Source organism: Lepidochelys olivacea (assembly GCF_965140295.1).
Source record: "Lepidochelys olivacea isolate rLepOli2 genome assembly, chromosome: 3".
In the NCBI taxonomy this organism is placed as follows: Eukaryota; Metazoa; Chordata; order Testudines; family Cheloniidae; genus Lepidochelys; species Lepidochelys olivacea.
The window spans coordinates 191,543,340-191,558,324 of NC_140413.1; the positions used below are offsets into that span (position 1 = coordinate 191,543,340).

A 14,985-nucleotide genomic window follows, 5' to 3' on the forward strand; every position below is an offset into this window, starting at 1 on the left:
CTGAGGTTTGCCGCCACCATTGCAATACTCTTGGTGCTATGGAGAGTCTGGAGGGTAGAACTTTGCATTGGTAGTGATCTGGCCTGGCCGTGAATCTCAGATACTTCCTGTGGGCCAGATGAATGGCAATGTGGAAGTACACATCTTGTAGGTCAAGAGCTGCAAATCAGTCCTGGGCTTGGAGCACTGGAATCAAGTGGAAGCAAGTGTTACCATCCTGAATATGAGGTGGCACATGTATCTGTTGAGTTTCCTCAGATTGAGAATGGGATGAAGACCCTCTTTCTTCTTCGGAATGGGACAATATTGGGAGTACCATCCATTTCCCCTTTATTCCTGTGGGACTACTTCTACTGCTCCTGTTAAGAGCAACAAGTCACTTCTGTTTGTAAAAAGCTCCTGTGAGAAGGGTCACTGAAGGAAGATAGGGAAGAAACGCCATCTTGTAAGAGAGATAAAGCAGGGAGCACATCGCCAGTGGTTGAAATGGTGGTCCCGTAAGTCTGGAAAGGACTAGATTGAGATCGCAAGCCAGGTAGGCTGTCGTACTTACGGGTATAGTCTGTCAAGACCTTTAAAGAAACAGCTGATCATTGGATTTGCAAAGACTGAGTAGCCGTCTGTGCCTGAATGGAAGGCGGAGATAGCTGCCAAGTGAACTCTTATTGATGATACGGACACTGCCTATTGCTTAAGATAGAGGAGGCAGTCCAGTATAAATGGCACGAAGGCAAGCATCGGAGATTGATGGTGCTGCTCTGACCAGATGGAGAACCTCTTCCACTTGGCCAGGTACATCGCCCTTGTGGAGGGCTTTCTACTTCCAAGGAGAACTTGTCTGACTTGATCAGCGCAGGACAGCTCCACAGCATTCAGCCATGAAGCTTCCACTCTGTGAGGTGGAGTGACTCGAGGTTTGGATACCGGAGGCAGCCATAATCCTGTGTGATTAGGTCCAGAACGAGTGGTAGGGTGACCAGAGTTACCACAGACATTTCCAGGAGCAATGTGTACCCGTGCTGGCGTGGCTAGGCCAGAGCTACCAATATCACTAGGGCTCGGTCCCTGCAGATCTTGAGGAGCACCTTGTGAATGAGAGAAACCAGAGGGAACAAGTATAGGAGGCGGCCTCCCCACAGAAGTAGGAATACAGTCTGGGCTGTGATTCAGGAAGGAACAGAATAGTTGACAATCCCTGTTGCGTTGTGTGGCGAACAGGTCTATTTGGGTAAAGCCCCAGTGTTGGAAGATTGAGCTCACTATGTCGGGCTGGAGGGACCACTCGTGGCCGTGAAAAGACCTGCTGAGACTGTCTGCCAGCTCGTTCTGTATCCCAGGGAGGTATGATACCCGCAGGTGTATCGAGTGGTCTACACAGAAGTCCCACAGCATGAGGGCTTCCTGGCAAAGGGGAGAGGAGCATACATCCCATTGTTTGTTGATATAAAACACTTCCGTGGTGTTGTCCATGAGGACTGATACACATCTTCCTGATCCATAGACTCTGAAAGCCTGGCACGCTAGGTGCACCGCTCTCAATTCTCTGACACTGATATGTAGAGCAAGGTCCGCCTGAGACCAGAAGCCTTTGGTCCTGAGGTCTCCCAAATGTGCCCCCATCCCAGATCTGACGCATCTGTCATTAATGAGAAGGATGGTTGGAGGCTGGTGAAGGGGACCCCCGCACATACTACCTGTGGGTCGAGCCACCACAGGAGGGAGCCTAGTATCGGGCAAGGCAGGGCTATGATACTGTCCAAAGTGTCCTGAGCTGGTTGATATACTGATGTTAACCATGACTGGAGTGGATGAAGCCTGAGTGTGGCATCCTGTGCTACGTAGGTACACGCGGCCATGTGCCCCAGAAGCTCCAGGCAATTCCTTGCTGTAGTGGTGGGGAACTGCCTGAGGCCCCATATGATGTTGCCCAGTGACTGAAACCTGGCTTCTGGGAGGTATGCCCTGGCCTGAGGTATCTTCTATGAGGTGGAATTATCGCTATGTGAAAGTACGCATCCTTCAAGTCGAGGGCGGCATACCAGTCTCCTGGATCCAATGAGGGGATAATGGAGGCCAAAGAGACCATGCAGAACCTGAGTTTCTTGATGAACTTGTTGAGTTCCCATAGGTCCAGGATGGGCCTGAGGCCACTATTGGCTTTCGGTATTAGGAAATACTGGGAAAACAAACCCTTGCCACTTTGCTCCTGAGGAACCTCTTCCACTGCCCCTACTGAGAGGAGTGAGTGCACTTCCTGTATAAGAAGTTACTCATGAGAGGGGTCCCTGAAGAGGGATGGGTGAGGGGGGTGGAAGGGTGGGAAGGCACCGAATTTAATGGAATATCCCCTCTCTACCATGCAGAGCACCCAGCGGTCCAAGGTGACATGGGACCAGAAAGGGGACACTCGGGACAAAAGGTAAGAAAGACTGGATGCAGTTCCAGTACTGGTGCGCAGTCCTCGTCTGCACCCTCAAAAGGCTGGTCTGAGGCCAGGCAATGGCTTGGGCTGGCCCGAGCCCTGGCCTGAGGAGGGATGCTGCCTCCTTCTATCGATCCTATTTCTCCTACAAGGAGCGTCCTGGCAGTTTTGAGGTTGGTAGAACCTAGAGGGAGGTTGTGGCCAGAAATGCCTCCATTGAGTGGCTGGTGGGTCTTTCAGACTATGGAGTCTTTTCTCCGTCTTATCGGAAAAGAGGGCTGAACCCTTGAAGGGGAGGTCCTGGATTGTTTGCTGAACCTCATGGGGCAGACCAGAGACCTGCAACTAGGAACCCCTCCTCATTACAACCCCCATAGCCATAGCATGTGAGGCTGCATTTGGTGCCTCTAGTGCAGCTGTAGGGAATCTTGGGAGACCAGCTTTCCCCCCTCCACCAATGCCGAGAACTCTGCATGAGTGTCCTGCGGCAGTAGTGCAGCAAACTTTGCCATCGCAGCACAGGCGCTGTGTGAATATCTGCTCACTATGGCCTGTTGATTTGCAATGCAGAGCTGTATTCCCGTGGTGGAATAGACCTTCCTGCCAAAAAGGTCAAGTCTTTTTGCCTCCCTGCTCTTAGGGGCGGGTCCCTGGTAGCCCTAGCACTCTCGCTGATTGGCTGCATCAACCATCAGGGAGTCGGGGGGGTAGGAGGCTAGGGGTGTGTATAAATACTCATACCTTTGAGAAGGGACAAAGTACCGCCTCTCATTCCTCTTGGCTGTAGGGGCCAGAGATGCAGGGGTGTGCCATAGGGTTTTTGTTGTCTCAGTAATCGTTCTTATTAAGGGCAAGGGGATTAGAGAGGGACCAGAGGGTGAGAGGATGTCAACAACAGGGTCAAAGTCTTCCACGACCTCCTCCGCCTGTGTGCCCAGGTTCTGGGCAACACCACATAACAGCTGCTGAAGGACCCTGTTATCCTAGAGCTGGGGCTGTTGACGTCCCTGCCACAGCTTCATCTGGGGAGGATGAGGAGGAGAGGCCTGGCAGCGGGCCCTGCTCACTCCCTTCAGCACCCCATGGGTCCCGCAACACACGGTATTGCTGAGCTCCTAGGTCCGAAGCATGCGGTGCCAGGGCAGCTGGGGGCAGAAATACTGCTGCTGAGGCAGGTGGTGCCAAAGTTGTTGGTTCTGGCAGTGCCAATATCGTCGACGCTGGTGGTACCGATGCTGCAGCCGCCAGCAGTGCCGCTGATGGGAGGGTCGGTCCCAGGGGACAATGGTGGTGCTGGCCGGGGGACGAAGGATGCAGAGGACACCGACCTGGACCTTGGGCCCAGACCCTGGACCTGTCCCTGGTGATGCGCTCAGGGTGTCCAAAAGGGCCACTGTGTCGAAGGCTGCCACTGCTAGGTAGTGCTGGTGGTTGCGGCAGGATCTGGACCACTGGCTCCTGGTCCTATAGGAGAAATAGGATTCCGACTCAGACTTCAAGGTCTCTGAGTAGGAGGACCATGGAGGAGTAGTACTCTAGGCTGCCGGAGAGCAGTGCTGAGAGGTCGGGGACCAGTGTGGCTCCCCTGCATGGGTGGGCCGTGCCAGGGAGAGGTTCGCCGGAGATGGGGATCGGCGCGCCATCATCGCTGCTTTGCTCCTTGATTGGAACTAGAGCCACGCAGTCACCAGTGACTTGTCTCTCCTCTGCAGGGAGGACGGCGCTGAGAGCCATATAAGATCCTTGGCTACCTCGAATGCCTCCGGTGTCAAGGGGAGCTAGAAGTGATCACCTTGGCAGTCCAGGGACCGTTGAGGGTTCAGACTCAACTGAACCCCAGATGGGACAGGAATCAACCAGACCCTGGAGGGCTGGAGAGACGAGGTGGCCTGACTCGAGATGTGCTTCGATGCCGCAGGTCCTTTGGTCTTTAGATGGGGAGAGCGACCCTTTTCTAGCCTTTTCTTCTTCTGTGGCACCGGGGACTGAGAACGGTGCCAGACAGAAGAGTTTCTTATGAGTGGAGCTGTGAGTCCTTAGGGTCCTTCCCCGGGACCAGCTCGCTCACCGTCGGCACCGGAGCACTGCAAACCAATGAGGAAATGCTCGGCGTGGGTTCTATGGACCCCAGGTTGGATTGTGGACGGAGCGCCACTTCCATTAGCAGGATCTTGAGCTTTTGATCCTGGTCTTTAAGGGTCCTAGGGAGAAATCCCTTGCAGATCCTGCACTTGTCCTTTTGGTGGCTCTCCCCAAGGCACTGTAGACAAGAAGAGTGCGGGTTACTCTTTGGCATAAACTTGCCATAATCCTCGCAGAGTTTAACCCCTGGGGACCAGGGCATACCCCAGAACTGGGGAAAAAGTTGTTGGTGGGGGGAAACCCCAAGAATCACAACAACTACAATAACTAATAACTAACAAACTATTTAACAATGAAGACTGAAGTGAACACTGCCAAAAGCGCTTGCAATGCAAGAGCCACAGTTGTTCCAGCTAGCTGTCACCGGTGGTAAGAAGAAACTGAGAGGGTGCGGGGGTCGGCAGGGCCCTATATTGGGTGCCATGAAGGCATGACTCCAGGGGTGCCCATGCTGACCCTACGGACGCTGCTAAGGGAAAAATCTTCTGCTGGCGTGCACACGGCACGCACGCACACCTGATTGGAATGGTCATGAAAAAGCACTCGAAGAAGAACTTGTCTTCAGTGATAACAAGAACTAGTTCCAAGATGGAGAAAAGCGCACAGAGTACTCCTCTTTTGTTGAATGTGAAACTGAGGCAGAGACTGGGAGATAAACGGGAGTCTAGTTCTTATGCCCCTGAGGGCATTCTGCGCCCAAAAATTAAAAATTCTGTGCCAAAAAATTAAAATTCTGCATCCATTTTAAAATTCTGCAAGTCTTATTTGTCAATAAATAAATGCAGAGGTTCCAGCATGGCAGTGGGGAGCACAGGCCAATGGCTGCATGAAGGTGGAAGATCACCCTGAAGCCACCCTAGCCCCAGGACATGGATTCAGCGGTGAGGCTGCATCTGACCCTGACACAGCACAAGGCCTGGGCCTGCCCCAGAAACTCTGGGGCCCTGGCCCTCTGCACCAGGTGTGGGCAGGGAGGCTTAACCAGGCAGGATCCAAGTGTGAAGGAGCTCAGTGTGAGGGGATTCAGGTGTGGGGTGAGAGGATTATGTGTGGGACAATCTGGGTACAGGCAGCTCAGAGGCGGGGTCTAGGTGTGCGGGGATCTAGATGCACAGAGCTCGTTGGAGGGGTTCCAGGTGCAGGGGCTTCCAAGTAAAGGTGACTGGGGCTCAGTGGAGGTGTCTGGGTATCTCTGCATGGGGTTCTGGGTGGGGGTCTGGGTGCAGCTAGTTCAGGGTCAGTGGCATGGGGGTCTGGATGTGGGGCTCAGAGCGGTGCAGGGGCTGGGGCATCAGGATGGGGGTTTGAGTGGGGGGGGCTCACTGGGAGGTGTGCAGGGTTAGGGTTGCAGGGGGTGCAGGGGGAAGAGGTCTGGAGCCAGGGGGGCTGGGTGCAAGGAGGCTCCGGATCTAGAGGCTGATGTTCAGTGGGGTGGGGTTCGGGTATGGAGGGCTAGGGGGATTCTGGTTGTACCAGGTGAGATTTGGCAGGGGTGTCTGAGTATGGGAGATCCGGATGCATGGGGGTTGGGTGGATGGTGGAGTAGCTCCCCGTACAGTGACCCCTCCCCCCATCGCTGAGGAGCGATGGGGGCAGCAGGGGTGGATGCTGAGCTTCCTACAGCTGCAGGAGGTTTCTGGGGGTGGGTCTGACAAAGCCCCAGCCACTCCTTTCAGGGGAAGAGGAAGTCCCGCCCTCTTCTGCCTCCAGCCCAGCCAGGACGAGCAGCTGATCCTGGCTCCGGGTAGGAGCCACTGGCTGGGGGTGTCCCCAGACCAGCAGAGATTTACCTCTCCGCCGGCTGCTCTGGGTGCCCGAAATGATGTACCTACACTGCTTGGGAGTGGTGTGTGACTGTTCTTGCAGCTTCCCTTTATTTCCCTGTCAGAAAGTCATTTTTCTGCAGGGAAGCAAAGAAATCTGCGGGAGACATGAATACTGCACATTCACGGTGGTGCATAATTCCCTCAGGAGTAGTTCTTCGAAGAGAAAAGGACTCTGTGGATTGATGGTGCCATATTTTCTTCTTTCAATCTGTTGACATCAAAAAATAATGTTGTGGAACTGAGGCCAAAGCCCTATCTGGTCTAGCAGATGTTTCTGATACTCTCTCAGCACTGGGTTTCTGAAAACCCAAGAATACATCTTTGAAGAAAAGCCCGAAGGTGGTTGTGAGTCTGTCTTGGAAGCTGTAGGTTGTTTTCCATAAGCATGGATTACAGATGAAACGCCACACCCAGGTTGTAACTTTATGCAGATGTGGCACAGTCTAGGTAAATGTCCCTTAACAAAACTTCTAGATGACTGGGTATGGAGGTCAGAGACTAGGAAATAAACTGTGAAGTAGGCATTCTTTAAACTTAGTCCTTTTTGTTTTCTTCCAGGAACCCCTCTTCCTGTAAGGATGATGGATCCAAAGTAGTTCCCAACTAAGAAAATGATTTTCTTTTTTTAAACAAACAGTGTTAAACCTATCCTAGTAACTATTAACAACACTAACTATCCTACTACAGGAAAAAACAGACAAGATGGTCAACAATCTAGAGATGGAGAAACCCATCACATCACTGGTTCCTTCTAGCTCCGGGTGCAACATGTACCCCTGCCCCTCAAGGTCCAAGCTTTCCTCTGAGCTTTGGTGCTCTGCACAGACCCACTCTACAGGAGTGGGGACTTGTATGGACAATACTCAAATATGCGATTTTGGCTTAAAACATAGTTCAATATAGAATATAAGAAATGAAATGAACAAAAGCACTTAATATATTCATCAGTTTTGACATTTAAAACTACAAAAACCTTTTGCGACAAATGCAAGATCTTGGAAGTATGGGAACTGCAAAACACTACTATACTGAGATGTGTCAAACTGCCTCAGTCAAACTTTTGTATCTGCGAAGGTTATCTGAATCTTTGTGAGCTGGGAATTATATTCCAGGCTGTCTCTGGAGCGAGTGAGTGGCTCCGGCTAGAGCCTGGCTGATCCAGGGCTCCCAGCCGGGCTATGCCTGCCCTACTCAGAGCCTGGCTGCCCCCGCTCCCAGCCCAGCTACTGCTTGGACTCCCTGCTTGGCTGCTGCCCCAAGGCTCCTGGCTCCCCGCAGGGAGCCCTGGTGCTGCCCCCACCCCCATCTGGCACTTGTCTCCCTGGGGCTCCTGGTGGGGACCTCCACACCCTTAGTCCGGGTGGCTCCCAGGCAGCACCCAGGCTCCCTGCAGAGAGCCTCTGGGCAGCACTCGGGCTCCCTGCAGAGAGCCAAAAGGCTCTGGGGAGCCCACAGTGCAGCCTGGCTAGAAGCAGGGAGGGTGCAGCCTGGCAGCTGGCCAGAGGTTCCCGGCTTCCTGCGGGGGGTGGTGGTGGTGGAAGAGGGGAGGAGCCAGGGAGCCCAGGAGCCACTTGGACTCCAAGCATAGAGCAGCAGCTGGGTGGGGAACCGAGAGCTCAGGGCAGCCGGGCTCTTGGTGGCAGGGAACGGGAAGCCAAGACCTGAGGGGAGAGCCAGCCTCCTGGAGGAGGGGACTGGAGAGCTGAGAGGGCAGTCAGGCTGCTGGTCGGGAGCTGCGTGTGTTGCTCAGAGCCTAGGCTATCAGCCCCCCACACTGCCCCTTTTCAATCTGTGGAAGCAGTCCTGGTGAGGATGCACACCACCACCAGAAGAAGGGCAGTGTGGACATGAACCACTGCAGTAATTATTGAGGTGGTTGTAAGTCAATCTAACATAGGTCGAATTACATTTCTAGAGTAGACATGCCCTAAGAAAAGCTTTTTGGTATAAATGGGGAGGCTGAACTGAATCAGATGCTCATTTGGCACCAAAAAAATGACATGACTTTGTAATTAAGACAGCAAAACCCTGCTGGAAGGATTTGAAGGACTGAAAACTGCCACAGTCTCCAGGTGGAAGATGGGTGACATCTGGTAAGCTTAGCATTTGTGTAGATTGCTTATAGTTTTATTCTATGTTTTCTCTGTAAGCTATTGCCCTACAATAAATGTACTGTTCTGGTCACTAGCAGACACTATCTTTGTCTCTTCAGAGAGAGAGAATCGCAGGTGCTGCATTAAGATCAGACCTGCTGGGATAAACATAGTGAATTGTAAGGGGTCTGCAAACGTAAAATCCCTGGTTGGGAAGGAGAGGGACGTGGGTCCTTGTTGATAGGGGTCCGATGGCTGAAGGCCAAAGACCCAATGGGGCACCTCACACAGGAGGCAGAGCTGCAGTTAACCCTGGAATTTTGACACATTTCTCTTAAAATGTGAATATAAAACATAAAAAACATAGCAGGGAACAAGAAGTGATCTTTTTTATAGTAATAAAATTTATAGTCCAGGATCCTTGAAGGGTTCTAAATCAACTCCTGGGACCATTCACAGATGGCCTGCTGCAATGAAACAGCTGTCACCCAATATTACAAAATTATGGAATCATAACAAAGCCCAGAGTTGTGCTCAAATTAAAGTGCAGGTGTGGAAAGCAGCAGCATATGCAATACAGTAAAATAAGAAATCTCTTTTACATGACTGAGCTAATTTCCTTAAAACATTATGATCTATATTACAACTGCCATCATGGCAGAACTTACATAAATATTCTTCATATCCGCCACCTGGCACCTCACTGTATAGAACTCTTCAGCAGTCTGACTGACATGCTCACAGTCCTCAATGAAAATAGCAAAACAGAAAAGTGGTAAAGGAAAGTCAACGAATTATTCTGATACATTAAAATGGGTATTCTAATCTTAGAATGAAGTGGGCAGGAAAGAAAGTGATACTTACCAAAGACACAACATTGTTTGTAATGACCCCTCCAAATAAAGTTTTCACTGTATTTTTCTGTGAATAAATGAACGAATTCTGTCAACAAAACTTGAGCAAATCTATAGCTTTAAGAGCCCCCATTTGTAGCATGTTTTAAGAACTCACCAATTCGGGAGACATTTCCTCAATTTTTGTTATCAGATCAGTGAAGAATTCTGTCATGTCTTTTTGCTCTCCAGTGTTAAGTGGTTGCTTATCCATGGTGTAGGTTTTACAGAAAGGCCTTGGATTGTATGCCTTACATTCACTTTCCTTTTGGGGGGAGAAAAGACCCCCAAAATTATATATGAAAAAACCCAACTTTAAAATAAAATGTATATAAAAACATGAATACAGTTAATATAAAAAATATAATATGATAAAGGAAATTTAAATGCTTCTGAAAAAATTAGCTACCAAATTGTTTCAAAATCACTAGCAGAATACAGGTGTACCATTAATATTACAAATAAATACTTATTAAAAGTAAAATAAAAGCATTTCAATAGAGAGTTGATGATTCACATTTTGTGGATCTGTTCAGATACCAAATACAGTATTAGATAAGCATATGTCAGATAGCAGATATTAAAAGCTTGATCTTGAGAAATGTTTAATCCTCAGTCTTTCTTCTCCAGGGGCAAACAACATATCATATAGAAAGAACGAGGAGTACTTGTGGCACCTTAGAGACTAACAAATTTATCTGGGCATAAGCTTTCATGGGCTAAAACCCACTTCATCGGATGCATGCAGTGAAAAATACAGTAGGAAGATATATATATACAGAGAACATGAAAAAAATGGGTGTATTTTCCACGGCATGCATCCGATGAAGTGGGTTTTAGCCCACAAAAGCTTATGCCCACATAAATTTGTTAGTCTCTAAGGTGCCACAAGTACTCCTCGTTCTTTTTGCTGATACAGACTAACACGGCTACCACTCTGAAACATATCATATAGTTCACTGGTTCAAAATTGTTTGACAGACATCTATGTTAATGTTATTTTGACCAGATTTAAGGATCTCCATTATATATAATGTGATTGTGAAGAATGTGTTGCATATGGTGTTACTATGTATGTTGGAGGTTTGGGGGATTTAATTATAGCAAAGAGTTTTGTCAGTGAAAGTGGTAAAAATGATGTGTGATGGTTAAAGGTATGTTAAAGGAAAAATGCCTTCATTGGATATTTCTTGCTTTTTAAGAGCCAATTTAGGAGCACGTAACCTTTAACCTCTGGGATCACATGAGGAAGGAGGGTCCCAGGCTCCAGCCCAAGCCCAACGTCTACACCATAATTATACAGCCCCATAGCCCGGGCCAGCTGCAACTATTTAATTTCAGTGTAGACATACTCTCAGAACCCCTACAGGGTACATGGAGGGCATGCGCATTAGAGCTGAGGCACAGTGCTTAGATGGTATACATAGTCTTAGATGGTATACATCAGCACTGTGCTTTAATGCAAGGTTGTTTAGTACCACAATTGTGCTCTCAGTGTTAAAATTTTCTTAACTTTAAACATACAAATATTTAAATATACAAATTTTCTCTACTGCCTATTTAATAATATTGGGTACAAATACATTTATGATCCATAAACTTACAAAAACATAGGGGACTTTCACACTTGGAGCTGGGGGTGAGATTCCCAGCTCGAGGAGACAGACTCGCGTTAGCTAGCATGCTAAAAATAGAATATAACTGCAGCAATGTGATCTGTGGAACTGGCTAGCTGCCCCGAGTACATGACCATGCAAGATCCTAGGCATCTACTCAGGAAAGCTAGCCCACACTGCAGCTCATGCTGCCATAGCTACATTCTATTTTTAGCATACTAGCTTAATGAGAGCTAGCACAAGTCTGTGTCCTCAAGCTGGAAACTACACTCTAAGCTCCAAGCGTAGACATACTCATACAGAGATAATTTTTATCTTCTTCTTCTTCCCTTCCACCCCTCCTCCCTCTTAAGTGCTTCTCAGAACATACCATTAAATATGTAAACATTTTCTGAAGTTCTAGGAGAGTGGTCTTGTGCTTCATGTCCTCTGAATACTAAAAAAGATACATAAAATAGGATTACAACTTTTTCTAATTTTTTTGCTTAGAAATCTCCCCAAAAACCGGCACTGAAAAGTTATAGAACAATTAGCCCAATTATTGCATTTCTCTTTACAAAAAAAAAAAAGAATAAAAAATTTAATGATACTTTATTTTAGTATAAATGACAGTCGTAATGATCATATATATTTACATGCATATGCATGCAAGCACACACAATGTGCATGTGTACCTATTCCCTTTTTTTTTTTTTTAACCTAAAATACTACCACCTCATTTTCTGCATTTTAGCACATTATTTCACTGGAAACCTAGATTACTTTCTGATAAATGTAGTTTACAGAATGGTTAGTACTTTCTAAAAATTCATGCTAGCCAGACGCCCCTGGATCCCAGTGTATGAATCCAGTCTTCATTAAAATAAAAACAAAAAAAACCAAGTATTCTTAAATTAGGAACTACTACTTCTTTCATTCAGTAATGACATAAAGGTAGATGGCTCCCAATGGGTGACTCCAGGATGGTGCTGTAATGGGCTGGAGTTCTTAAAGGCCTTATCCTCTAATTACTAGTGTTCTGGTGAGTGGCCAAGGAGCTTCCTCAGTTTCCAGCAGGGCAATCCTGGCTGAACTGTGGTTAGGTGGAATCACAGAATATCAGGGTTGGAAGGGACCTCAGGAGGTCATCTAGTCCAACCCCCTGCTCAAAGCAGGACCAATCCCCAACTAAATCATCCAAATAGCAGCTGACAACAGTGGCTCAGAGGAGGTCCTTCATCAACACTGATCAGAAAGGAACTAGAAGTTAGAGCCATAGATGCCATCCACATCCTATTAACTTCAGGGAGCAGAATGCAATGTTCCCTGTTGCAACCAACGGGCTCACAACTTTAATCTATTAAAAGTATTTTTTAAATATTTATTTATGCTAGCACCCACTCTATCTAGGGCACTTTTCAAACATTCAAGATAGTATCTGCTCCATGGAGCTCACAATTTTAAGGACAAATAAGTAAAAAGAAGTAAGAGAAACAGGAATGATAGGCTGTTTATATACAATTTACATAAAAGTCAATTTAATTCACAATAATCTATGGGTGTAGCATGCTAACAGCATGGATTTAAGAGTGGGGATTTATCACAACTGTGCTTTAAAGAACTATCATATTTTGTATTACAAATATTTAGAAAAAAACACATCTCTTTGCACCTTAGCCACTAACAAAAAATTATCATTTGATCATAATGAAATAATTAATAGCATAGTATGCATGTTTATAAAGGGAACACTCATTAAAAATAAAACATGAAATCATACCTTAGCAGTAAAAATGGCTTGTCTAGCCTCTGGTATCATATACAGCTGCTGAATAGTGGATGCCAAGTAACAAGTTGCTCCAAGATTAGTTAGACCAACAAACCTGCATTCAGCTCGAACATCGTCATGTGGCCAATAATCCCATTTGTAAGGCGCATGGGAAGCTGGAAAAAGTATGAATTACAAAAATAAATCAACTCAAAGTACATTTTTACAAAGACAACAAAATACATAATTACAAAACATTATGCCTTTCATTAAGATATGTTTATATATTCTAGATTTACAGACATAATGAACCAGATTGTGCGTGCACCTTGAGCATGTGCATGGGGGGACAGAATGAGCACAAACAGGCCCTCCCCAGAAGTCTGAAGCACAGCTGCAGTCCCCACATTCTCCTGAGTGCAGGACATGCTCTCTCCTAGGGTGTCTGCATTGCTGTCGGGAACTGTGATTATACCACATGTAGGTTTGCTAGCTTGCTAAGACTAGCAGTGAAGCTGTAACAGCATGAGCTAGCCACTGAGTACATAGCTAGGTCCCAGGCAGGGTTGTACTCAGGTGGCTAGCCCATGCCACAGCCTAAGCTGCTACAGCTTCACTGCTAATTTTAGTGAGCTAGGTTGCTCAAAGCTAGCTTGGAAATGCTTAACATGTGCTGCAAATCATACCCCTGACTGCAGTGTAGACATACCCCTATAGTGGCCTCAGGATGGCTAGCCAATCCAAAGGAGAAAGGCAGTAGTAATGGCTCACGCATCCTTTCCCACCTCCTTCACTGAGTAGCAGCGCTATGTGGAGGTGCAGGAGAGAATGCCTGTTGCATCTTCTTTAAAACTGTTGCAAGAGATATACTATTCATGTGCTCTGGGAGGCACTGTGACTCCTTACAAGCAGAGTGTCTCAAGGTTTGTCTGCACACGGATAAAAACCCCATAGCTGGCCTGGGTCAGCTGACTCGGGCTCGCAGGGCTTGGGCATCTGGCTCCAGCTTGAACCCAAATGTCTAAATGTTTTTGCCCCCAGCAGCCTGAGCCCCACGAGCCCAAGTCAGCTGACCTGGGTCAGCCACAGCTGTGTCACATGCTTTTATCCCCCTGTAGATGTACACTTAGAGCTCTACCTGTGGTAATGGTGCTCTGACAGCTCCCCAGACTGTATCATAAAGCCACAGTCTGGCCCAAAATAGTACACATAGCATAGTTTTCCATCAGTAACAAAGGAATTCATAGATTATAATTATGTATGTTAAGAGTCTTTCATACCTACCAAAGTGTTTTCAAAATATTATTCACTTCTCTTATAGAAATGTATTTCTGGAAAGTTACGGATATTAAGAGAGTCTGTTTTGTATGACGAAAAATTTTCAGCAGGCCTCTGAAATGAACTTAGGAAATCTGCAAGTGTACCCATTTGTGCATGCAAACAGATGTGCTTCAAAATGCCAACTTTGGCACACACAAACTGATGCGCTTGCAAATATTGTGTGTGCATTTTGCAGACTTGCTGAAAGGTGGCCCTTCTAGTATCCTCATAAATATAAAAAGGCAACCACCAAATGTAGCATAATTGTGAAATGTTGTCTTTCCTATTTATGACAAAAAATGTGTGATAAAATATAAAAAATAGGGGACATATTATAAAAATATGGATCTCAGTCTAATTCAATTTCTTAAATTGTGTGTTTTGGCCCTGACTGCCTCTAACTCCTATCACTTATTGATGCCTTAGCTAAATTTTCTGGAAACAGCACATCTTATCTGTCTGACGGGAAATGCAGTCCTTAATATACTGTAGGATATACTTCCTTTGCCTTGCCCTCTCTGTCTTATTCTTTTTTCCTTCCTTCCTCTTCTCTCTCTCTTTCTCTAAACACGCCCAGCATTAGCTATTAGCTTAACTAATTGACAGTAAAAAAGATGCCAGTTGTTTAACACCTAGCCCTCTCCTCACACACAGACACACTCAGACATACTAGCAACTCAAACCACTCACACAAACACCAGCTACTGGGACTTTCCAACATACACACCAGTCATTCACACTCAGCTTTGTGTCACACTTGGAAGGGAGTCAAACTGAGTCTGCACCCAGAGGCTCCTACTACGGATTCTTCTTGATGTAATAAAGCAATGAACCTGTCCATGATTCATATTTTTAATAGAGTAAATGTAATGTTAAGAATGAATTACTGAATTGCATAAATCCCGCATCTTGAAAAGAAGGCTTAG

At 46.9% G+C, this 14,985-nt stretch overlaps 1 protein-coding gene across 1 annotated transcript in view; it reads right to left on the reverse strand.

Moving 5' to 3' along the window:
• The window catches only part of USP34 (ubiquitin specific peptidase 34), a 265,626-nt gene that overhangs the window by 61,859 nt on the left and 188,782 nt on the right, over nucleotides 1-14,985 (reverse strand). The window contains exons 43-47 of the mRNA XM_084622930.1: nucleotides 12,752-12,915; nucleotides 11,363-11,428; nucleotides 9,495-9,641; nucleotides 9,348-9,404; nucleotides 9,152-9,229 (exon numbers count right to left, since the gene is read on the reverse strand). Of these exons, the coding sequence (XP_084479056.1) occupies nucleotides 9,152-9,229; nucleotides 9,348-9,404; nucleotides 9,495-9,641; nucleotides 11,363-11,428; nucleotides 12,752-12,915 (512 nt within the window). The remainder of the gene's footprint in view (nucleotides 1-9,151; nucleotides 9,230-9,347; nucleotides 9,405-9,494; nucleotides 9,642-11,362; nucleotides 11,429-12,751; nucleotides 12,916-14,985) is intronic.